The sequence below is a fragment of the Mustela putorius genome, unplaced genomic scaffold (genome assembly GCF_011764305.1).
Source record: "Mustela putorius furo isolate JIRA1106 unplaced genomic scaffold, ASM1176430v1.1 tig00003867_pilon_pilon_pilon, whole genome shotgun sequence".
In the NCBI taxonomy this organism is placed as follows: Eukaryota; Metazoa; Chordata; class Mammalia; order Carnivora; family Mustelidae; genus Mustela; species Mustela putorius.
The window spans coordinates 24,582,699-24,609,357 of NW_025422019.1; the positions used below are offsets into that span (position 1 = coordinate 24,582,699).

At 34.6% G+C, this 26,659-nt stretch overlaps 1 protein-coding gene across 6 annotated transcripts in view; it reads left to right on the forward strand.

Annotated features, from left to right (window-relative positions):
- Nucleotides 1–26,659, forward strand: part of KYNU (kynureninase) — a 131,603-nt gene that overhangs the window by 90,142 nt on the left and 14,802 nt on the right. For all 6 annotated transcript variants that reach the window (XR_199834.3, XM_013059080.2, XM_013059082.2 and 3 more), the window contains one exon: nucleotides 26,468–26,520. Coding sequence is in view for 5 of the 6 variants with exons in the window: in XM_013059080.2 (XP_012914534.1) it covers nucleotides 26,468–26,520 (53 nt within the window). In the remaining variant the exon portion in view is untranslated. The remainder of the gene's footprint in view (nucleotides 1–26,467; nucleotides 26,521–26,659) is intronic.

Genomic DNA, 26,659 nt, shown 5'->3' on the forward strand with positions numbered 1-26,659 from the left:
AGAGAGTGGATCCCAAGATATGTAGCCCTGCATTCTAAAGTTTAGTATTCAGTGTATAACTTTGAAGTATTTCTTATATGTTTCCATTAGCAACTGGTAAATTACATCTGTACCAAGAATTTCACTACTTCTTCTTCTTCTTTCTTTCTTTCTTTTTTTTTTTTTTTTTTTTTGTTTAAATAGGCATTTTGGCCATTGTTCAAACAGATGACCTAAGACTTTTTCCAAGAATCTTTTGCCAATAAAGAGAAAGAGAGTACAGTCCATAGTCGATCCGCTGCATTAAGCATCATAACTCAAGCTGTTTTTCTTAACTAGCATTTGACCTTGTCCTAGTTTATCACTACCTTTTCTCATTCCAGTGTCATATTCTAAACGTTGTCTGTAGCTAAGAATTACTCTAAATTAGAACTGGTTGTGAGTAAATGTTACTTTTTTTTTTTTTTCGTTCAAGGCTGACTGCAACTCAGTCTATAAAATTAATAATAATCATTCTGAGATATAAAGGGAAATATTTTTAATTGTAGGTATTTGAGGATCAGAAGTTTGTCACTAAAAAAAAAGGACTTACATACTTTGATTTCCTTTTTTACTTCATAAATGTTGACTTTCCTGATATACTTTAAATCAATACTTTTTAATTTTATGGGATTCAAAAATATCTGAATCTCATAAAGTGATTGTTCTGTAAGAGTCCATAGACTATAGTTCAACACCCCCCCCACCACACATAACACAATTTTTTTTTCTTTTGAGAGACTAGAATAAGAGCAGGAGTGGATCATATGCACTATTAAGATTCCTTCTGTCACTTATTTTTTCCCCATCCATTCAAACCATACGTACTAGACAATGGCTGTTCTTTACTTTCCGTGCTGGCATAACAAACCTTCAAATACTCCACTGTATTAGATCCCTTGAAATGTCCATTTCCCCTGGGATTGTGTGTGTGTGTGTGTGTGTGTGTGTGCGCGCGCGCTTTTTGAGTGACCAAGAATGGAGCATACTGATAATTTTGATGAAAATGCTAGAAGTTTAAATCATGCCAGTACATTTCCATAATCAGCTAGAGGTGTTTGATTGAGGCCTATAAATAGAGCTGTCATTTTTAAGGTTTTATTGAGGGCTTGAGTCATCTCCTTTATTTTAAAAAGTCATTTGAATGCTAAAAAGAACTAGCCAAAGAGACTAGACAACCTCAGTGCATAGTTAAGGCAAATTTTAGAAGTCAGAGATGTAAGTTATTACTACTATTTTTATTTGGCAACTTAAAAAAAAAAAGAAGAAGAAGAAGACATGTCAAACAATATTCAGGAACGTCTAAGAAAGGATAAAAAGAGGCATGAAGAAATATGCCGTGCTTGGCCCAACTGGATGATTAATATTACGAGGGGAGATCATCTAATGCACATTTGTTCTGGGGAATGCTGACTTGATACATTGATTCTACATACTTTTCCAGGCAGTGTTGAAGAATGCCATCATCCAAAACTTAACCTATAATTTAAACCTTGTTTTGGTTTCTTAGTGATCCTTTCGGAATTAACTACTTATCACAACCTTGTCTCGTACCTGCGTAAGGTCTCCTTGTTAAACGCTAAAGAGTAAGAAAGTGTAGGTGACACCAGTAAAGTATGTAAATTCATGTCTCTAGATCCTTTAAAATATGATAGGCCAATATCTATAGATTTCTCAGCGTTTTGACAGAATCTCTAGTTCAGATTCTCCCAGGGTATCTGTTCTACCCATTTAGCCTGTTTCTTACATTCAGTTTTTAGTACGAACATGGATCACTTCTTAGCCACGACTTTTTGACTTCTCAGCCATATTAGAGATCCTTGGCCATCTCCTGTGCTTCCACCCACAGCCCTAAGCCTCCATTGTGCCGTTTTCTTCTGCTTCTGCTCCAATTTATGTGATGACTCTTCTATATTTTACAAAGTTTACCCTTTCACTTTTTCACTGATTCTCTCAATGCCTCAACCCTTGGCCCCCGAGCCCAGAAATACCTCATCCACACACGATTTCAACAGTAGGCATTTGTAGAAGACACAGCTTTGCCACTTGCTTGCTTTTTAGCTCTTACTTTAATCTGACTTCAGATTACAAGATTTTCTGATTATCAAAGCATTAAACCAGTTCCCAAAGATACATGGTAATGTAGGAAAGCAAAGATTGTCATAATAGGAAATTTTCCCTTCATCTATATCTATGAATTATTGTAAAAAGTTTTGGTCTTTTGCTGATTATAGAATGTTATAAATATCAGAAAACACAATGAAAACATAATGAAAATGGATTGTAAAGTAAAATGTTTCAAGAGATTCAAAATTTCCTGGTGAAACTAAAGTGATACTTTAAGTGATACTAAAGAACTGCTGAATCAAAAAACTATGGACAGTGAGACTCTGTCAGAGTTAGAACCAGTAACAGATGAAGTAGAGGAAATTAGACACGGTACTTCAAAAGTAAATGACTTGAATATCAGGGATTAAAAGGAAATGATGAATGCTTCAAAAATTTTTATAGAAATGATCTTTTCTGTGGTCATGCCAAAAAAGTTAAATGTAATATGAAAGTTTGTATTTTTTTATCTCAATATTTTTTAAAAATACACCAAAAATGAACACTTTATTATTTTTTCTTTCTAACAATTAGCACATTATATTTTGAGTTTATCAAATTACAAGTTAGTTTTTATGCAATCTTTAAAAAAGTATTTATTTATTTATTTAAAAGAGAGACAATGAGCAAGAGTGAGAGCATGAGCGGTGAAGAGGGAGAAGCAGGCTCTGCTGAGCAGGGAGACCGACGCAGGAATCAATCCCAGGATCATAACTGGAGCCTAAGGCTATTGTTCAACTAACTGAGCCACCCAGAGGCCCCTAATTTTTATATAATTTTAAACTTATTTTTTAAGAGCTTCTCAATCACCTTTAAGTTTTCCCATTAATTACTATAAAATATGGTTATTGGCTTAAAGTGAATTTTATTTTAAATGGTCTTTTTGTATTGGTCATCAAATAGTGAAGAGTTCCAGAGATACCCATGTATCTCTCTAATCGCAGGAATTAAACATGGTAAAACTTCCGTTTTATCTTACTCCCAACAAGTGTCCTTTCTAAGGTACTCATTTCTTTGTCATGTAAAGAGAATGATCCTGAGTCGATTAAGAAGACATGAACAGATGTAACCAACACATATTTTTGTGCAAGTAGCTTTCACAGGTGGAAGTAAATATAAGATATTGCTATGATTTTAATTTATAATCCACTTGGAGAGATTATTTTAGTAACTGAATAAATGATTTAAATGACAGGTAACATAAGGTTAGAATATGTGCCATAGGCAGCTTCTTAATTGCTAGGTGAGGGGCTCCTGGGTGGCTCAGTCAGGCATCTGCCTGCGGCTCAGGTCATGTGAGATCAAGCCCCCCATCGGGTTCCCTGCTTGGGGGGAGGCCTGCTTCTTCCTCTCCCTCTCCCTCTGCCTGTGTTCCTGCTCTCCCTATCTCTCTGTCAAATAAATTAAAATCTTTAAAAAAGAAATTGCTAGGAGACTTATCAGACAGTGCCATAGGAGCAACGGAGGGATTAATGTCTAACTCAAGTGCTTTGGAAAAGCTTGAGTAAGGTGGGGGGGAATTTAGTTACAAATCCTCTGCTAAATGGAATGCTGTGTTAACTAAGCGAATAAATTTACTCTCTATTACTTTGAAAGCTGAAATTGTTGCTTATGAGAAAGACTTCACTTGGTTAGTTTCATATTTAAGAAAATATAAAGAACAATTACTTAAATGACATTTCTTAAAGGGATATATCAGGTGATCATTTCCTCCTTACACTTTTTACTAGAATTTTTATGGAATCTGAATTATTGGCTTAACATTTAAAAGTTTGCTTATTATCATAAAATTGCTCTATTCCCGTTCTACAGTATTTTAGAAATTATAAACAGTGGTGAAATCGAGTTTGTTTCATGCTCATACCTAATTTCAAAGACATGCTCATGGATTAGGTTATACTAAGTCCTAGTCCCCAAATCTTAACTGTGAGGGGTCCAAGAGATCATACTTTGGTTGAAGAAAACTCAACTATGGAATCATGACATACAACCTACACGTATCTTCATTCAGAAACCATTTTAGATTAGTAACTCTGTGCTTGACAATTTGTACTATGCAAAATTACCTAGGTGGTTTTTCTGTGTTGTGAATTTAAACTGTGATCATAAAAATAACATTTATACTGTTAGGTGTGATCATGATTAGAAATAAGTTCAGTAAATAATATCTTTTTTTTTTTTTTTTTTTTAAGCTCAGGAGATAAAGTAATCCTGGCTCTAAAGGAAAGCCAAAATAGTAATTATCAGTATAAAAAGATACATTAAAGCCATTGTTCCTTGCAAATCATTCTTCTCAGATAATGATGACATAATCATTAATTTGGGGAAATTGGAGTCTTTTGAAATCTCAAAATTTATTTTCTCTTCTAAAATTGCAGTCTAGTGTCTCTGAAGATATATGAGGTCAATGAACCTTTCAGACACCAAAACTAAAACTTGTCAAAGAGCTTCAGCTCTTATTTTAATAACTGCAAGTTTTGCCCCTGAAATGACCTTTGAAATCTGCAGGGGGTTTTGTTGTTGTTTTATATTAACTATGAAGAACTATTGCTAAACTTTTATCTGAGAAATATACATGTAGCTCTCTTGCTCTTGAAGATTTGCCAAAAGAGCCATGCTACAGTGATAACCTGCTGTGCAGGGCAGTACGGGGAACTTGGTCGTTACACACAGACCTAATGGGTCCAGGTACTTCCAAGACTGCCGGTAACTTCACAGATGATAAGAACTCTTGTCATATATTGTTCCAAACAAAGGTCTGAGCTCATGTGATGGGTTTTCTTTTTTTCTTTGTTTACCTGTGTTTTCTCGATGCCAAAGGAGAATATTTGATTGGGAAGAAATGATAATTTTCTCTAGAGTTGAGGTCTCGTTCTTTGTCATGATCCGTCCATGTATAGAGAGTATTTCTTGCTCTTTTCTCTGCTCCAATCAGCTTTGGTTAAGATCTCAGAAGACTTGGTAGAAGTTTGGTACAAGCCATGGAAACTTAGGCAGAAAATGGCCTTGTTTTTTTTTTTTTTTTTTTTTTAAGGACCCTGTGATTCTTGTGAGAATTCATCTTGATGTGTTCAAGGTGATAGCTTAAAAATTGATTATAAATTAATTTTAAAATTTTCAATTAGAGTGACATTGTCCTACTTTTGGCTAACCAAAAGGCCAAGAAGTGATAGACTGACATTGTCCTTATGATCTTTCTTTACTTTCTTAATCTGGAGTGCCCCAAAAAATACTTTTAAAAATTTTGTTGTTGAATATATGTCTTTCTTTACTCTTAGCATAATAGACAAACCATCTTCTAGCATATGGAAGCAGTTCTACTTCGCAAGTTATTCTGAAGGGGGCATGATTTTCAAAATACTGTCAAATTAAATATGCATTTCCATATGCTTCTACAAAGACCAAATATATCCAGGAAAACTAGTTACAGACAATTTAAAAAATCCTTCATGAGTATTTTAATCAACATTGCAACTGGTCCTTTCAGAAGTCCTAAATTCAGACATCTCTCTGTTTTTGTGCTTTTAATATCAATATTACCTCAAAGGATTATAAACCAGTCTTTCAAGATAATAATATATTTCCAGAAAGTAGATACAGAAAATTTTCAAATGATTTAATTGTTAATAAAGCTTTCCTACCAGGAAAATAATTGACTTAGCTCTTTTAAGGATACCATGTTATTCCAAAACTTTAGGAAATAATTTTCATTAACCAAAACTCACGATATCAGGAAGTGCTTTTTTATTTTATAAACTTCACTTGTCATACTCTTAGATCTCTGGACATACTTGAACAAACCTCCTGTTGAGTCAGATTTGAAGATGTAATGAATATGTAACAGAACCAAGTGAAACACTCCAAACAGTATTTACAGATGAGTGAGCAAATGAGAAGAGGAAAAGAAATTGAGTTTCGTGATACCGTCTCATATTATTTTCCAGAGCAGCGTTAAATCAGTAAACTTAGAAAGTGCAGAGTAATTGTGAACAGATGAATGTTTTTTTGGAAAATAAGATTTGATAGAGATCTTTTCTACTAACTCAGAGCGAGTTGGTAATATTTTACCTAATATTGCAGACATGTCAAGCCTTTTAATAGTCATTCTTGGCAACTAATTGCTGACATCAAGGGATGAATGTACAATTTACGAGCTAAGCAACCTGTTTTGTCAGTTTTTGAGATTTTTGTTTGTTACCAACACCTTTGAATCTTCTTCTGTCACTTAGCTATGCTTTTACTTTTCCTCCGAAAGTGCTGGTCACCCACTGCCTTTCTCTCAGTTGTTTTTTTTTTGTTTGTTTTTTTGTTTTGTTTGTTTGTTTGTTTGTTTTCTACTGTTTTCTCTTACCCTTATTCTTATGCACTAGCTCCACCTTCCTTATATGTACCTGAATTGCTGTTATGTCAGGATTCCAGTATCTCCTTGAACTATAGCAGTTGTAGCTTTTGTGTCCAAGCCTTTCTTCTCACTCTGCAGGGCGGTTCTGCAGTGTTAATGTGCTGACGTGAGGAGCAGCCTGGGAATGTGATTGGGAGATTGGGTACCTGGCAACCAGGTCTAAATCCTACCCAATGGATCTGCCCTGAGGTCAGAGTTTCAGTACATTTAAACCCTTCTCCGTTTGTGTTTGGTCATCTAAGGAGTTTTGATTAGCTAGAAGATACTGTCCTTGGGAGCTGGGAGAAACAACTTCGGCTGATACTAGGTGAATAGAGCGTGGAGCAACCACAATGAAGAGCCACCCCCCTCCCCCGAAAAAAATAAATCTATGATTGTTTATAAAAAGAACTTAGTATTTTCAGTGAATACTGTGGAATAATTTTGACTTATAATTGTATAACACTCCTGTAGTACCTTCACAGTCATTAAATGAATATTTATTGAGCATCATATATTTATATATATTCCAGGCAATTTTTAAAGTGGGATGTATGGGCAAACAAAGCAAAGATGCTTGTCCTCATATACATTCCATCAAGAGAAGACAAACCATACCTAGAATAAGGGGGAAATTATTTAATGTGTTTGAAGTTGGTAAGTCCTTTAGACACGTGGAAAAACAGGAGGGAAAAGAAGGTATAACAGCACTATCCATGGAATCCTTGGCAACATGGCATATTTAAAAGGTATTCAAGAAAGCCCACACTGGGAAAATAAAATGTGAATGAAGAGGTAAAGGAGGTGGGGTTTGGGTCGAGCAGTTATCTGGTGAAGTCAGTTCCAGGCAGAAGAAGTATCTAAGCATAAAAGTTCTCAGACATGAATGTGTCTTGAATATTTGAGGAATAGCAAAGTGGCTAGCATGGCTGGAATAGATTGAGCCTACTGGAGATTAGTATGTGAAATTAGAGAGAGAGAGGGGCCAGAAAATGTAGGCCCTTAAACAAGGTTATATGGAGACACGGGCTCCATTCCCATTTGGCCAGAAATAGGACATGACACAGCAACTTGCAAAATGATCCCTCTGGTGTCTTTGTTGGAAACAGACTATAGGACAGACAGTAAGGGTAGACTTTGGAAGACCAGCTGGGGAGCCATTACAGAAAGCAGGCAGGGGATCACAATTCAAAGCAGGAGAGTAGCAGAGGAGGTGATAAAAAGTTGTACAGATTAATGATCTATTATAAAAGATGGCAGCACTCTGAAAGAGGTCAAGAACAGAAACATATATATGTCACTTAAAGGATGTCAGCAGTCATACAGAAGTGAGCTGCTCACTACCTAAAATATGGTCATGGCTAATGGAATGAAGAAAGCAGGATAGAGTTAAAAGTTGAGCCAAGAGGACATAGAAAGTTTGTGGTTAGAGGGGAAGGATTAATTGGATGTTTGGGCAGAAGGATGCTAAATCATTAATTAAATGTCATGTAGTTATTTCATTTATTAGCTAAAAAACTATTTCTTGAGATCTACTGTAGGCAAAACAGTATGCAGTACAAAGGGTATACAGATATGAATGAGCTCCTACTGTCCTTTCTATGTGACCAGCAAAAGGAAGGATAGATTGGAGAAATCTTTGTTGAGGAGGGGATACTTGAGCTGACTGCAGAAATTCTCCCAAGTCTTACTGAGACTGGAGGGGAACAGGCAGCAGGAGCATGTTCAAGGCAGGGTGGTTTTACCTGCATCCCAGTCGGAGACCAGGAGATGGAGTTCCTTGCGTTCCGAATAAGGAATGTCAGTTCTTATCTTAAAGACAGATGGAAGCCATTGGCTGTTCACATGGAACAAGTTTACAGACTCAGGTCTCTTCAGCTCTCCTTGTGGGGAAAAATAATTAGGCATGGGGGATTTGCTAAGATTTCTTCTCGCTTTTAAACTGTGATTGTCAAACAATAAAAATGAAGCATCAGAACACAGTGGACTGCATCTAGGAATATGTTAGAAACTGAAACCAGTTTGATGGAAATATGGGTGTCATCAACTATATCGATGACTTCAGTGACCTTTATCCCCAACCACCCTTTTGCGGTAGGTGGATGCAGTAAAGCAGGGGTAAGTCCAGACAGATTTGTAAAAACTTGACTATAACCTCCTCTCTTTCCTTTTCTCAAGTATAAAGGACTACTATATGCCTATTTCTTAAGGTTCAGCTGCCAAAATTTTATTATGAAAATTAAGAATATATAAAAGCTATTTGAATGAATAAATTTCTCATTACTTCTGAATAAAACAACTTTTGTGGAACTTTTTGATTCTGCAAAACATAATTTTTTGATGAGAATCTTAGGTGATATACTTTTACTTGAGCCTAGGTTATACAAGGCATTACGATATGAGACGACAGGCATTCAGATTTATCTCCAGTTGCTGTTACAGATTTCTAAAAATAAACAATTATGATGTACCCCAAATATTCCATGTTTTTTTTTTTTTTTAGCTATGTTCTAACAATTTGATTCAAAACATGTTTTGAGGCCATGAAAGCAGTCAGACTATTGTATTTAGTTTTCAGTTATGACTTTGACTGAGAGAAAGAAAGAAGGCTGGGGATGGAAGAGGAAGGGACTGAATGAGGAAGATGAAGGGGGAGGGGGAGGGAAAGAGGACGAGAAAGAGGAAAAGGAAGAGAAAAAAAAAACTTCAGTCAGGTTTATATTCCTAAACACAGACTAAAATTATTAAATGTATGGTAATAAATTGTCGAATTAAAGGACATTATGTAATCAGTCTTTTGTGGAAATGTACTATTTAGAACTGATTGTGATGTAATTTTCTCATTTGCTGAGTTGCTCTAGTGATGAACTGCATTTTTAACACAGATTAAGGAGCCTGGGAAAAGTTGTTTTGGTGAGATACAGGATAAGGAGAGGTAAGGGGTTTGTGGAATAAGTTGAATTAATTCAGTGCATGAAATATTCAGGGATTTCATACTGGAGATTCTGCCATTAAAGTCTTGCTAAGGAGATCAAGGAGAGTTGGGTATTTCATTTCCTAACTCTTAGCATCCAAAATCATATTCAGTGGATCCCTGGTGGTCTTCTCTTAGTGAATTTGAATATCATGCCTCAAAGATGTTTTTATAATAAGCGATGCTTTCCATTTGATAATACCTATTTGAAACTCCTTTTAGGAAATTTATGATGTTCAAAGAACACAAAGCATATTAAAACCTTTATTTTTTATTATTTATCAGACCTCTTCCAAAACCTTCTCTTAGAATTCTGTTAATGTATTCTAAGTAAATGAACTCCCTGCTTGATTTTTAGTTTTTGGTGGCAAAAGATTAAAATTTCTAGTCCAAGTGCAATGAGATTGCATCTTAATTGTTATTGTTCATATTTCAGTTTGTAGAAATGATTTGTGGCCCTGATGTGATAATAGCTACTTATAAACTAATTTAATGGTTTTTAATTTTACTTCATTAGCTTTGGAATATTGGCTTTATAGAATTCATGCCAATATTTCATTTAGATTACCTTCCTTTTCTATTTTATTTTGTCTTTCCTATGCTCCATATGGTGGGGTCTTAAAATGAATTTAACTTTCCCTTAGATTTTTTGTGATGTATTTTGTGCTTGAATGAATTTTTTTAAATCACCATTTCTTTTTTTTTTTTTAAAGATTTTATTTATTTATTTATTTATTTGACAGACAGAGATCACAATTAGGCAGAGAGGCAGGCAGAGAGAGAGAGAGAGAGAGAGGAGGAAGCAGGCTCCCTGCAGAACAGAGAGCCCGATGTGGGGCTCAATCCCAGGTCCCTGGGATCATGACCTGAGCCGAAGGCAGAGGCTTTAACCCACTGAGCCACCCAGGCGCCCCTAAATCACCATTTCTTTATTTGACTATAAACAATCCCCATTCCAACTATAAAGAATTCAACGTGTGATATACAAACAATATGCTTTTCCAAGTTTACTAAATTAGATGCCTCAGTCAGTGCTTTTTGAAGTAAAGGAATTGATTACAGAGATTATTAAAAAAGAGAAAGTAAAAAAAAATATATATGGAAAAGTTTTCAAGAAAAATATTATATATTTCTGACAACTCAGAAACCTAAGTGCATTTTTAAGTAATCTGGGGGATAACTGCTTTTATAGAATCTCTGATTGATTAAAAATATATATACCCCAGGTGATTTTTGCATTTGCTTGTGAATATTCTTGATCATAAGGGTTTCAATGTACATTTATGTTTCAACAACTAACACTTGTGTTATTTTAGACGGTTTATCAAGAGTCTTGAAACCTCAGTATCCTCATCTGTATAGTGAGGATAATGATAGTATCTAAATCATAGTATTATTTTATAAAAATCAAGCAACTGCTTAGAGCAGTGGCTCATAATGAAATCTCAGTTAACATTTGTGTCTGTTGCTTTCAAAAGTAGTAAACAATTGGGGCGCCTGGGTGGCTCAGTGCTTTGGGCCTCTGCCTAGGCTCATGGTCCTGGGGTCCTGGAATGGAGCCCCGCATTGGGCTCTCTGCTCGGCAGGGAGCCTGCTTCTCCCTCTATCTCTCTGTCTCCCTCTCTGGTGACTTGTGATCTCTGTCAAATAAATAAATAAAATCTTTTTTTAAAAAAGTATTAAACAATTATAGGAACTTAAATCAGGAGAAACACATGCATCCCTAAGTTAAACTTGTTGGACCATTTGTATGTGTTTACTTTTTATTATTATTATGATTTTTTAGATTTAATTAATTAATTAATTAATTAGACAGAAAGAGAGAGAGAGCAAGCAGGGAGAACAGAAGAGGGAGAGGAGGGTAGCAGGCTCCCTGCCGACCAGAGTTCCAACATGGGGCTCCATCCCAGGACCCTGGGATCATGACCTGAACTGAAAGTAGATACTTAACTGACTGAGCCACCCAGGTGCCCCTTCTTGGACCATTTCTACAAGACTAGTTGAGGAGTCAGTCACCTGGATTCACATTGCTCACATTGTTCAATTGGAAGATAATATGGGGGAAAGACTTTATCTCATACATATTATTTTGGTAAGTAGAATTTTTTTATCATTTTATTTAAATTAACACTTTTTTTTCAAAAGTTTAATCTAGTGGGTACCTGGGTGGCTCAGAGGATTAAAGCCTCTGCCTTCGGCTCAGGTCATGATCTCAGGGTCCTGGGATTGAGCCCCACATCGGGCTCTCTGCTCAGCAGGGAACCTGCTTCCTCCTCTCTCTCTCTCTCTCTCTCTGCCTGCCTCTCTGCCTACTTGTGATCTCAATCTGTCAAATAAATAAATAAAATCTTTTTTCAAAAAAAATTTTAATCTAGTTAGTAGGGTAAGAGTTACAGTAGCATAGGATTTTCTATTAAAAATATATCACTGATGTTGTTTTTCATGAAAATATTGAATAACCTGAAAAATGTCAGACATTAAAGAAGAAATCTCAATACTTTCTTATTTCACAAGGGGTTATGGGTAAAAATAAGTTTAATAAGAAAAATGTCATTTTTTGTTGTAATATCCCATTCGAATGATTAAATTTCTTTTTATCTAGTGAAAGTGTACAGCAATTAATTTTAGACAGTTGCAACCATTTCCCAAAGAACTAACATTTAGAATTTAATTAAGATTAAAAATAGATACCCCCATTATTAAGAGAACATAGTAATTATGGATACTTTGTATCAGAATAAAGATGCAAAGGAAGAAAAGCAGCATATGAAAAATCAGTGATGGTTTGAAACAGTTCACAACTAATGGCCTCAGGACTTTGGTGCACATACTATGTGGAGTATCTCTACCTGCCATTTTTTAATGGCTACGTGGCATAAAACTAAGAGAGTTTGTATTTACAATTTGTGGAATTGTTTTGATGAATATTTTCTTCAAATAATGGCTTTGATCACTGAAGTTACTGACATTACTGTCTCATCCGTAATCAGACTGTAGTGCCGTGTTATGTAGAAAGTTACATTATTATCTCCCTATTCTAGTGTACTTTGATCCCATTTACTACTAATTGTTGGGGAATTATGAAGAGCCTCTACGAAGAGCTGTTACTTTCTTTTCTTTTGCTTCTCTTACTCTCCTTTCCTTCATTTAATAACTTTAAAATTCAAGTTGATGAAACTGAACTTACCTTCCCGAGTCTACGGTTTCATTTCTTTGAGGGTCTCAGTCCACTCAAAATCTCACTCTTAATGGAATATGTTGGCAACTCTGTCTTTTTCAGCTGTTGGTTATATCAGACATCTAGGTTCCAGTCCATTTTCCTTCTGTCAATTTGTGCCACCTCAGTATGTCCCCTGGATGCTTGCTTCTCCATGAAGACTCACAGGTCCACCCACAGTTACAAGGGAAGGGGTGATACAAGGCATGAACACCAGGAGGCAGGGATGGGAGGAACCCACCCACCCTTTTGTTGAATTAATACCTACTTAATTAGTTCCTACCCCCAGCCAGGCCCAGTAGATTTTAAACTCTGTGGACAAGGACCATTTCTGTTCTAGCTCACTGTACTGTCTCTTGTCTGTACCTTTCTGCAAAGTGTCTCATTAACTACATGTGAAGAATGACTGAAATATAGAAAAACTTGCTGTCCCTCCTCACTGGAGGGGGGCTCCTGTGGGTGTGGGGGTGGCTGGATGGGGCCAGGGGAATGCTGAAAAGATTTAAAGAAAGAAAGAAAGAAAGAAAGAAAGATACATTGATTTATTCTAATAAGCTTCAAAAAAGAAAAGTAATTTAATTAGGAGCAGAAATATTAGAAGTAAACTCACGAATACTAAGTGTCAACTTTACTCTAACTTCATTAAACCATTGACCTTACCCATGTCTATTTTAGCTCCTGCTCTGGGTGTCTCAGCTTCTACTTGCTTATTGGCTTGTTAAGATACTCTGAGCACTGTTCTTCAATTTCCTTCTGCTGTTGCCACCTCAACCACAGGTTCTTGCTTTGGGTCAGGGTTCCTGCTTATATATACTGAGCAGGATATGGTCTTACTTAGTTATGTTCCTTTGGGTAATCACCCAACCTCTGTAATCCTTCCTTTTCTCAAAAGGAAGTGTGGAAATAATACCTACCTCAGAGTATTATTGCAAAGGTTAAGTGAAATGACATGAAACTGTCATGCCCATTTCCCAGCCAACATGTCTTGGTTTGGTCCTTTTTTGTTAAAAGTTTGTTGCGAAAAATTTGATTAAACCATGTCTTTTGAATAAGATTTCCTGTTGGCATAAGAACCAATAATTTGATTAGCTACATCACTCTGAAAGGTAGTATGGGCTTATATAACTTCCACTCAGGAGTGATGTGGGTGCTGGGGCCAAGGGTGATGAATGGGGAATAGTTAGAATCTCCAATGGGGTCTAGAGGCTGGTTCCCTTCATACTAAGCCCTTACATAGCAAAATATAATCTCTTCAGTAAGCAAATGTAAAAGAAGTATATCATCATTAAGTAATGAGACAGACACTTAGAAACAATCATAATATCCTTTTTGAACTTTTTCAGATATGAAGTTAAAATGCTTTTTATAGATTCAGTAAATAGAGTGTCAAACACGATGGCCTGACTCAGTTATGGAATCCGTTGTTGGTTTTTCTTTTCTTTTTTCCCCTAAGAAGAACACATTTTTCCCTTCATGTAGTCACTTGTTTCTTTCACATTTAGGTTATGAACATGTCACCAGTACTTGCAAGCACAACCCTATCATTCCTCCTGTGATACCATGTTCGCACACTGGGTCTTTGATGTTGTTCTCAGATACTCCCAGCAACCATCATAACTCATGCTCTTGAATTTTTAATATCCCTCCACAAACAGAAATGACAATACCTAGTCCTTTAGAAAACACACAAGAATGAAAGAAAAGTTCCTAAATAGGAAAAACATATTGAAAGCTTCTCCCAGTTTTTATTTTGATCCCATTGAAAAGGACTGGGAAAAAGACACGTTGCCCTTAACTTTCATGACCTGTCTCATAGACACTATATTGGCCTTCAGATTTTTAAAAATGAAAATGCAAAGAGGTAAATTCTGAATGTTTCCATAGAAAGCATTTTGTGCAATGTGTTATTTTTTGATATGTAACTACAGAAGAAATGATTGTCTAACAAACTAGCATTTTTCTCACCTTTCAAATGGTAAAAAAAAAAAAAAAAAAGAAAAAAATGAAATAGTCAATGCCTCTGTTCTAAATGATGGTAAATGGTTCTAATTCATTCAGGCTAGAACTTATTCCCTAACTCCTCCTTTTTCTGCAAATATAATCTGAGCCTCAGTGAGAGTGAGTCCCCTCCGTACCTACAACAGTTCTATACTGCTATAAGAATGGGCTTTTCAATAAATACACATCACAGAAAACGTAAGGACCTCACACATAAACAACTACTTTATATAGTGGTTTTGCTTTCCCGGTCAATTTAACTCACTAACATAGCTCAATTATGTCTTCAAATTAAGATAGGCCCTGATTCTGATATTTAACATAAAAACATTTCAGGGGGCACCTGGGTAGCTCAGTCGGTTAAGTGTCTGCCTTTGGCTCAAGCCATGATCTCAGGGTCCTGGGATTGAGCCCCTTATCTGGATCTCTGCTCAGCAGAGAGCTTGCTTCTCCCTCTCCCACTGCCCCATCCCACCAACTCATGCTCTCTCTCCCTCTCTCACTTGCTCACTCTCTCAAATAAATAAATCTTAAAACAAAAAATTTCAGAACTTTGGTAAGTATAATTTTAATTTTATTATTGATTATGGTTACCATCAGAAATTTGATAATTCTTTAAAGTTATATATGTAAATATCATCAGGTCATAAATTTTATGGGTAAATAACTATTTTAATTTTTTAAAAGATTTTATTTATGTGACAGAGACACAGTGAGAGAGGGAACAAGTAAATAAATAATCTTTTTAAAAATAAAAAAAATCAATTCATTTAAGATTGAATGGCATAGTACAAAAAGAAAAAATAAGAGTGGACAGTGGAGGTGGGAGGGAATGAGCCCACATAGTCTGTGTGTGCTAGGGGTGGAGGACACACCACCTATTGGGAACATCATGCGAAATACTCAGTGAGTCGGACAGAATGAATTGGTATGTGATGATGATTCGCAGCGTCCATGTGTGCAGCTGAAAATCTGACCAGTTTTCCGATGCTAGAGATTTCATGACCAGTGACTAAAGAACAGTAACCTCCTGACACTCTTAAACTTTCTCATGTTCCCCAAGGCACAGAGACATATTAAATGTAAGTTTAGGTATTTTCCATTTACATATGTGTAGAATATTCCTTCTTACTTCCTAAGTAGGTTTTCCCCCCTGTTTTCTTTATTTTGTTTTGTTTATGAGATAAACATTGGCAATATGGAGGATCACTGAAATGTAATCATAGACTTTTGAGCACATAAATGAGACCATTTAAAATATCTCCCTTCAAAACAAGACATTTTGGGAGGTACTGGAATAGATCATATTAAACTGGAAATTCAGATTTTAGTAATAGTGAATAGTGTCGTTTAGAAAGAGTGTCAACTTCAGACAATGAGAAATTCATCAGTGGACTCTGAACTAAAACTCAGTGGCTTGAATTGAATTTAGTGTAATGCCACATAAATGGTCTTGTGAAAACTGAGGCATTGCCTTTCCTATTTTCTGCATTGTGAAATATATCCTGTCCCCTTTACTTCTTCTCTTTGGACCATTCAACCAAAATCTGTTGTTCAGCTGTAAGTCTAAATGCCAACCTGTTGTGGAATATACTGTGCTCTCAAAACTTACTGTATTGAAATATTTTGACAAGTGAACGTTTTTAAAAGATTTATTTATTTATTTATTTGAGACACAGAGAGCACAGGCGAGCACAGGGGTCAGGAGGGGCAGCAGGTGAGGGAAGAGGGGAATCTCAAGCGGGGAGCCTGCCTTGCGCCTTGATCCCACGACCCTGACTGAGATCATGACCTGAGCCAAAATTGAGAGTCCGCCCCTCAACCGACTGAGCCAGCCAGGTGCTTCTGGCAAGTGAACTTTTAAAAATAAAGCTTGCCCTGAGGCTTTTAAAAGTAAAAGTGGGCATCGATGTAGGTAAAATATTAAGTTCATTACCATCATGTGAAATCTCACAGTTAATGATTATTTCGGTTGAAATATGTTTTTCACAACTGAGGCAAAATCTCAGCTGCAGCCATAATTAAAACTCTGTCGTGTCATTGATACATCTTTCGGTATGTGAATACGTCATTTAGAAAAATAACCTCCTTGGGGTGCGTGGGTGGCTCAGTGGGTTAAGCCTCTGCCATCTGCTCCGGTCATCATCCCAGGGTCCTGGGATCGAGCCCCGTATCAGGCTCTCTGCTTGGCAGGGAGCCTGCTTCCCCTCTCTCTCTGCCTGCTTCTCTGCCTATTCGTAATCTCTCTCTCTCTCTCTGTCAAATAAATAAATAAATAAAATCTTTATTAAAAAAAAAAGAAAAAGAACCGCCTTATATTTAGTAGGATTATTAAATTATTCTTTTCTTCTACTGTACAACATAAGCTGAGGCTTTTCTCAGTGTGTATGGATTTCATAATCATTTTGAAAAAAATCTCAGGTATTTGTTATGAATCTTTTAAATCAATGATTAATGTTTCTTGAAGTAAATATCCATTATGATAAACTTCAGAATCTCATATAAACAATTGTATCATAAAATTTATTTTCTCTCAGTTTATCCTATAAATGGAGTTCAAACTGTTGTTATGTGAGCTAATATTTACATTAGATTAGAGAAAGTTCTGCCTTGTATTCTAACCACTAGAAATATTAACTTCAGATAATGATCCTTTTACAGTTTGGTTCCTGTTTTTAAATGAGGGATTTTAAAAGTAGAAAGAAAAGCAAGTTTTTAAAATGTTAAATAAATTTCAGATAATACCTCTTCAGTACATTATGGCTACATCTCAAATGGTGGGGATAATTGTCCATTGTATAACATGGAGTAGTCTGCCTTTAGAAAGTCACTCGACTCCCAAAGAACCTTGTCCTCTCATAGCTCTGGTCTTGCACATGCTACTTTGACCATCTGGAAGAGTCCTTCCTCTTTTGCCAAAATATTATTTCTTCTACTCAGCTTCCTCTGCAAAGTCTCCCTGACCATCACCATGCAGGTTCAGCTACCTTAATCAGTGCTTCACTTACTGACTGCTTAATCACACATCACATCACCCTCCTTACATACACTCATCTACAAGTTGTGAGAGGCAAGTCCCTGATCTGATCAGCTTACGTTCTAGTTGGGGGAGAAAAATAAAAATAAAAATCAGCAAGTATTCAGTACACACGGAAGATACTCTACATTCTATTCTACACCTTCTTTTTGTTTCATGTCGCTTATAATCATTCCCGTTTCAGGACATGGAAGTCTTTCTTGTTCACTTTTAATTTAACAATTACAAGACATTTTATTATGTAGATTTACCATGATTTATGAAACCAACCTAATATTGAAGGAATTTTAGGTTCTTTTCTATCTTCAACTGTTGCTGAAAAGGATGCGGTGACTATTGCACTATTCACCTCATACCTGTACAAGTTCTGGTGAATAAATTCCCAGAAGTGAATTTGGTAGGTTGGGGGGTATATGTGTTTATAACTTTTATAGCTGTTATTCATTTGTTCTCCGGGGGTGGGGGATGCATCAGTTTACACCCCACAATAATACATGAGTTACTCATCACCCATGGTAATACCAGGAGAATGTATAATCTGTTTTAAATTTTAATCAATCTAAGAGGCGAACAGTGGTATCTAAGTGTAGTTTTAATTTGTATTTTTCTTATCTTTAGTAAATGGAGAGGTATTTTTAACATTTAAGAGGCATTTTCATTTTCTATATGATCAATTCAGATCTTCTGGTCATTTTTCTTGGGTTATTTTTTATATTATTGGTCTTTAGATATTTTTATACTAAGAGGATTAACTAACCTTGTGACATGAGTTACAAATGATTTTTTTAAAACAGATTGTTGTATGATACAATTTTCTCTTATGATTCATTAGTCTATGGAGATAACCCTATGACTTTCTCTTTAGCTTTTTAAATGTAGCAAACTGTATGTTAATTGATTTGTTAACACTGTACCATGTTGTTTTTATTCTGAAGTTTTGTAACATAGTAATATTTTATAGAAATATTCGACTTCATTGCTTTTCTTACTATGATTTTTTTTCCATATAGCATTAGCATTGGCTTATCTAGTATCCAGTTAAAAAATAAAATAAAATCTTTTGTGTTTTTTGCTGGGATCATCTAAATCTGCACATTAACTCGAGGAGCATTAATTTTTTTCTTTTTGTGGAATATTATTCAAATCTTTCTTGTTGTTTGGATTCAGGAGTGTTTTAAACTTTACCTTGTGTAATTCTGGAACATTTCTTGGTACTGTATTCACTTGTTGGCATTTTAAATTTTGTATATTTATTTATCATATTAACTTTGTGCCAAACTACAATACTAAATAATATGTTTGTTCATACTGGTACAAAATCCTATAATTTGAAAGTAGTCATACTTAACTTATTTCCAATTTTTATAACTGCAAAGTCTTAGTATTTTTTATTGTAAAGATTTTATTTATTGGAGAGAAAGAGGAGGATTTTTTTATTGTAAAAATTTTATTTATTTATTTGACAGAAGAGGGAGGAAAGAGCAGAGGGAGGGGGAGAAACAGACTCCCCGCTGAGCGGGGAACCCAATGCAGATCCCAGGACCTTGAGATCATGACCTGAGCTGAAGGCCAGATGCCACCCAGGCATCCCAGCAAAATCTTTGTCTTAATTGAAAGCATGTTTAGTGCTCTCCCTTAAGTGCAAATTTGACTTTTAGGCTGACAAAAATATATTTCATTGCAATAATTGTTGTCTTACTACTATTTTGTTTCATTTTAGTTTTCTTTTAATTAACAGCAGTTGAAGAATTTTGAAAATGTCTTTTAGGGTCTATAGAGTGATCCTATGATTGTCTTTTTAGCTTTATTAATGTAATAAATTGTATATTAATAAATTTGTTAATATAAAACTGCTTTTGCATTTCTTAAATAAATCACACTCTTCATAACACATTATTTTAATGTGTTTGAATCTGTTTATGATTTTTGTATTAATATTCTTAAGTCAGATTGGCTTATGCTTTTTTTTTAATGTATGCAATTCTGACCTGGTTTGATATTAATGTTATATTTGTTCCCCCAAAAGTGTAACTTTTTCCTATACTCCTTTCATTCTTGCCTTTTTTTTTGGCTATTTATTCTGGTTTTTTTTTTTTTTTATGCTCTGAAGTCGTTTAGATAACCTTGGAATTATTTACTCTGAAAAGTGGCAGAATTTCCCTGTGTCATCACCTTCTTTTAGGAATTTTAGGTATTTGAGAGATTTCTTTATTTCTTTTATTAAAACCTACAGGCTTTGATATTTTTTTCTTTGCTGGAATTAGTTGGGATAAATAAATTCACCTAGAAAATTATCCATTTTAATTTTAAGCTTTAAAACTGACTTTACTGGTGCCTGGGTGGTTTAGTCAGTTAAGCATCTACTTTCCCACTGAGGTCATGATCCTGGTGTTCTTGGATCAAGACCATGTTTGGGCTCCTACTCAGCGGGGAAGCCTCCTTCTCCCTCTGCCCTTCCCCTGCTCATGGTCGCTCTCTGTTGCCATCCCTGTCTCACTTTCTGTCAAATAAATAAATAAATCTTAAAAAAAAATGAAATAAAATCAAACTGATTTTTGCAGTCTATTTTGATGTTCTTTCTTTTCCCTATATTGTGTTTATTCCTCCCCGTAATGTTTTATTTTTTATAGCTACACTAGTCTTGTGTTTTCTCAATTCATTGATATCTTTCACTCTCACCAAAATGTATTTTTTATTTATATATCATTGTAACTTAGCTTTATGTTTTCTAACCAATAATTCCAGCTTTTATCTTTTTTCATTGTGTATTATAGTTTATTTCAGTTCATTTTTTTCTGTGTGGATTTTTAGTCTTATGATTGATTTATTTGCTTTCATTTAAAAAATGTTTTCTATTGATCTGACATGTAAAGCTGTGAATTTTTCTCTATGCACTATTCTAACAACACCCAAAGATACTGATCTATAGTGTTTTCATTATTTTTAAAGAAATTCTACCATTTCAGTTTGATCATAAAAATAATCTGAGATAACTTCCCAAGTAATTGAGTAATTTTTAACTTACCAAGTAATTGAGTCTTCTTGGTTTTGGTTTTTGTTTTAAGTTTCTTAATAATTTCTGATTTTATTGGATTATAATCAGAAGACATAGTCAACAATATATCCACTTTGGAAATACTACATTATTTTATAGTTAATTTTAGTCAGTATTTTATGAGTACTTTTCAAAAAGCTAAAATCTTTATTTCAGGGATAAGTATTCAACATCAATTAGATTTACCTCTTACTTGATATTTTGTTTACTTGATTTACCTCTTAAATAGAAATTCATAATTGTTTTGTCTTATTGTGATTATATTCATCAGCATTATAAAACGCCCTTCAAACCATTTAATTCTTTTTGGTCTGAATTTCATCTTGCCTGATGTAAAGATTGCATCCACCCATGCTTTATTTTTCATTTGCCACTTACATCTATGCTCACCCTTTTAGTGTGTTTTTTTTCTCTGAATCGCTCATTTAAACAGATTCTCTTTGATTTATTGTTTGATGGTTGTGTCTGGTCTTAATTCAGTGCCATTCAGTGTCATTTTTTTCTGTTTTTAGATCTTCTTAGTCTTCAAACATGAGATACGTTTTGCTTTTTTTGTTCATTGCTTTTCAGCAAATAGTTCTGATATGTTATATTTTTTAAAGATCTTTTGAATTAATTAACATACAGTGTATTATTTGTTCAGGAGTGCTGGTCTGTGATTCATCAGTCTTACAAGTCACAGCACTCACCATAGCGCATGTTCATATTTTAGTTAAAAATTGTAGTCTTTCCTGTTTTCTTCTATTAGTGCCCTTCCACAACCAATAAAAGATTTAGCAGGTCTCCTTTCTTTCTGCCCCAATTCCTGTCATCCCATGGCTTAGTCTGTTTTGACTTTGTTGGTGTTTAGTGATATTCTTAGATCTGATTATACTTCTGTTATTTGATTTATCAAGTTTAAGTATAGATGATCAATGAAATTACTTTATTACCCCCATTTCGCCAGTTACCCACTTTCACATTGTCATACAACATTCTCTTTCATTATGTTTTGTCACCTTCATTTCTACATTTCTTTAATCCTAGTCCTATAATTAAATGCATTTGAAAGTCACCACATACCTTTTGTCATAACGTCCTTAGGCATCTCTTGGCTAACTTAACTTTACCCTCATTTAGATTTTTATGAAGCATTCATGGGATCAAAGAGGCACATGCACTCCAATGTTTATAGCAGCATTATTAACAATAGCCAAACTATGGGAGGAGCCCAGATGTCTATTGACTGATGAGTGGATAAAGATGTGATGTGTGTCTGTGTATGTATATGTATGTATGGAATATTACTGAGCCATCAAAAAGAATCAAATCTCACCATTTGTAACAACGTAGATGGAACTAGAGTGTATTATATTAAACAAAATATGTCAGTCTGAGAAAGACAAATGCCATATGATTTTACTCATATGTAGAATTTAAGAAACAAAGCAGATGAACATATGGGAAGGGGAAAAAAAAAGGGAAGCAACCATAAAAGACTCAGCAATAGAAAACAAATTGAGGGTGGGGATGGGCTAAAGGGGTGATGGGCATTAAGGAGTGCCCTTGTTATGATGAACACTGGGTGTTACATATCTGTGATGAACCACTAAATTCTACTCCTGAAACCAGTATCACATTATATGTTAACTTACTGGAATTGAAATAAAAATTTGAAACAAAAAATCAAAACAGGGAAGAAAAGAATTCATGGCAAAATACTAGCTCATCTCTTGCTTGATCAACACCATAATCTTTATACAATTTGGCTTATCCACACGTAATATTCATGCATTATGTTTTTTTTCTATGGTGGGGGATATTATAGATATTTTTACATTATCCTCATCATTGAATGGTTGCATTTGATAAATTTGAGATAAATCTAATTATTTTTCCTTTATTCTGTCCTCACCATTTTTGCCTGGAATCCCATTTGCTTTCTTCATGTTTAATATCCAATAACCTTAACAAACTTAAATAAAATAAATAAAACCACTCTCGATAATCATCCTCAATTCACTCAGTGTTGAATTTTTTTCAATATACCTGATTCAAGTCATTTTTTATTCAGTTGTCTTGAATTACAACTTTTTATAAAAAGGTTTTTGTGTTTTTTATTTTTTTGCTTGTCTTTGGAAATTCCTTTTGGGTATGACACAACATCTTTGCTTATTATAACATTCTCTCTTGACCCTTTTAAATCCTTTTAATTTCTTTCTTCATTTTTTTTCCCCCTTTGGTTTATTTTTTCTCACAGCTGTCCTCTTACCTGGGTGTCTTTTCTAGTTTCCTAACTTCCTTGCATTCTTCCCAGACTCTTTTTTTCTTTTATGTGTTTTATTTTTCTTCCCTGATTTTTTCTTGATTTCTGCAAGCTTGTGTTCACCCCTCCTGTTGTCAAGCTATACCAGTCCTACTCCTGCATTTCTATTGGGTAGTTTTGCATTGTATGAAATATTACTTCATTAAGTTTCTGTTGCTTGATTTACTTCACTCCTTGCTTTTTATATTCCATCAGCTTTCTGGCAACCCTTTCCTGGTGAATGTTTTTGTGTGTGTGTGTGTGTGTGTGTGTGTGTGTGTGTAGATTTCTCTAATTTTACATTTTTCTTGTAAATCTTTGTGATTGCAATACCCAGTTCTTTCTTTCAGGGGTCTTCACTGAATGAGTTGAATTTTCTTGGATCTGCAATCTGGGAAGACACCCGAACTGGAAGGGGAAAGGGACAGGGTCGCCTTTCAGCTATCTCATTCTCTGACTACTTCAAACTGTTAGGGTTCCTCTGGTTTCTTTATATAAAAATGTCTTTTCTTTTTTAATATAGCAGCCATTCTGAAAATGGTCCTGCTCACCCCTGTATTTTGCTTAGGATTTTATCAAGGGGGTAGCTTTTGAAATTAAAATAAGAAAATTTGGCCTTCTCTTCAGAAAGTAGAGGAACTTCCTGGAAATTTCCTGGAACCTCCTCAAGTGTTACATCACTTGGACTTCTGCTGCTCTGCCCTGGTTCTTTTCTTCCATTGCTCCTACACAGTTTCTACCCATGTAAGCATTTCAGCCAGAGAAACTGTGGTCTTGGGGTAAGTGGGGAGGGGTGTTTGACAGGTTTTGAGGATCAATCACTTGAAATGAGAAAAAAAAACACTAAAACTAAGGTTTGGAAGTTATGCTTGGACTAATAGCCTATGAATTTTTCCCTTCAAGAAAAGGGAAACCATGAGATACTTCAAAGGGTAAAAGCATTAGTTATCTATAATCAACTTTTGTTAACTAATTCTAGATATAAAATTTATATATATACAGAAAAATATATGTATGTGTATATAGAAACACATGTGTATATATATATTCAGAGTATAAAAATAAGCTAATTTTTAGAATTAAAGTTTGAACTAATGAATATGGGTTATAAAATTTTAATTACAGATTTTTTTCTGATGCAACAACAATACATGCTCTCTAGAAAATTCTGGTATAGATAAGAACAAAACAAATAAAAGATTTTAAAATTTTGACCAGAGTTAAATATAAATGCATTATGTTTTATTGGCTTTTTCATATTTTATTCTAAAATTGTAATAATATTCTAAATACTGTGATCTCCATTTTATCCTTTTTGAATACATATTCTTTTAAATAGGATTTTTGTAATGGCTTCAGTGGTATTCCATTGTATGAAAGCAGTATAATTCATTTTATCAGCTGTTGACATTATAAATAGTATTGTACTCGTGTCTTAGTACATAAATCTTAAGTTACTCTGAACACTGTAATCCAAATAGTCTTTTGAATAAATTAGAAAGAGTAAAAGTCCTGGGACAGGAAATTACACATCTTTTTCATATAAATTCTCAGACTGTACTCTTGATAGTTTTTTTTTACTTATTCTCATGATTCGACAAAGTCCTCATGAGACTCGTGAGTGGCTCAGTAGGTGAAGCCACTGCTTTCCGCTCAGGTCATGATCCCAAGGTCCTGGGATTGAATCGCACGTCAGGCTCCCTATTTAGCAGGGAGTCTGTTTCTCCCTCCCCCCTGCTTATACCCTCTCTTCCTGACAAATAAATAAATAAAATCTCAGAAAAAGAAAAAAAAAAAGATAAAGGACTCATTTCTTTTTTTTTTGAATCTTTGATGAAAATAGGCCTCATTTTTTTTTAATGATTTTGCCAATTTGATACATGAAGTATGGTCTCATTTTTATGATACTTCACATTTTAAAAATTATTACTGAGATTGAGCCTTTTTTTTCTGAATTTGCGAGATATTTACATTTCTCCTTTTATAATGGCTGGGTAGCTTCAGAGGCATTGTCCCTTCTCTGATGAAAAACTGGGTGAAAACTGATAGGTGCCAAGTAGCACTCTTTTCCCCATCATTGGTTTGTTTTTTGTGTCTGTCTTTTCAACATAGTATTTTAAATATTTAGGTCTATCGATATTTGCCTCTGTATTTCCTCTTGATTTTATAGTCAGAAATTTTTCTTTTCAAAACCATTTAAATATGTGAATATCTTTTCTTTACCCTTGCATTTTTTGCAATGTGACAGTTATAACTCACTAAATTGTTACAGGATCTGAGAACTGCTCTTACACTTTCTTCATTAAAAAAAAAAAAGATTTTATATATTTATTGGAGAGCACGAGAGAGCACATGCAAGCAGGGAGAGGGGCAGAGAGAGTGGGAGAGGCAGAGAAGCTCAAACCGACTCTGCACTGAGAGTGAAACCCAACCAGGGGCTTAATCTCATAATCCCAAAATCATGACCTCAGCCAAACCCAGGAGTCTTAACTGACTGAGCCACCCAGGCACCCTTATTGTTATATTTTCTGTCATGTTCCATTGGCCTCCTTGATGCTTCATTCACTGGTCCTGTGCACATTAACTTCATTACTCTTAGAGCATGCTAATAGTATTAGATAGAACACACTCACCATTAGAGTCTTCTGTTTCAAAATTTATTTTCACTCATACATTCTACATAAACTGAAAAATATTTTGCCCAATTCTGACAAAGTGCCTTTGAAATTTTTATTTTGGCAGCATTAAAGCCAAAAATTTCTTTAGATAGAATATAGTACCAGAAATATTGAGTTACTATTTCTCAAATTTTATATTTTTCTTTAAGTTCTAATTCTTTTCCTCTAATATGCACACACACACATTTATATGACTTCATGCTATTTATTTATTAATCTCACTAAAATATGACATGAATCAATTTCCTTATAAAGTTATTCAAAGATTTTTGCACAATTATATAGGTTATTCTAACACCATTTCTCATTAAGGAGCCTATTGTGAAAAATATTATTGCATTAAATTATTAAATATTATTACATTGAATTATTGCATTAATTGCTTCTTCTTTTTGAACTTACACATTTGTTTTAAAATTGAAATAAAAGGTCAACATTTTGTTCATTTGAAATAAGAAAAAGATGCTTAAATACAAATTTTCAGATGATTTAACATCACAAAAATAATATAACTAGTAATAAGAATAAAATTGATTTTTATCCTCATTCTTGATAAGGTTATAAATATTAATTGCCTTATGATATCATCTAACATGTATATGCTTAAATATTTGATGACTCGCATCACAAATGGTTTTGGTATGCAGACCCCAGATTCCTGTGTTAATCGCAGTTATTTTTATAGATCAAAATATCTGATGTTGTTATTTATGTTTTAGGTTAGTGGGATGGTTTGGCCATGAACTCAGCACCCGATTTAAGATGGATAACAGTAAGTGTATTCAGTTTCACTTCCCACGTCATTTCATTTTACCTTTATTTCAATTTTCATCTGTCTTTGTATGATATGTAATGTACAGGCCTCATGGAGAGTGCTCTTTGAAAATGCCACTGAGAATTCTTAAAATAAG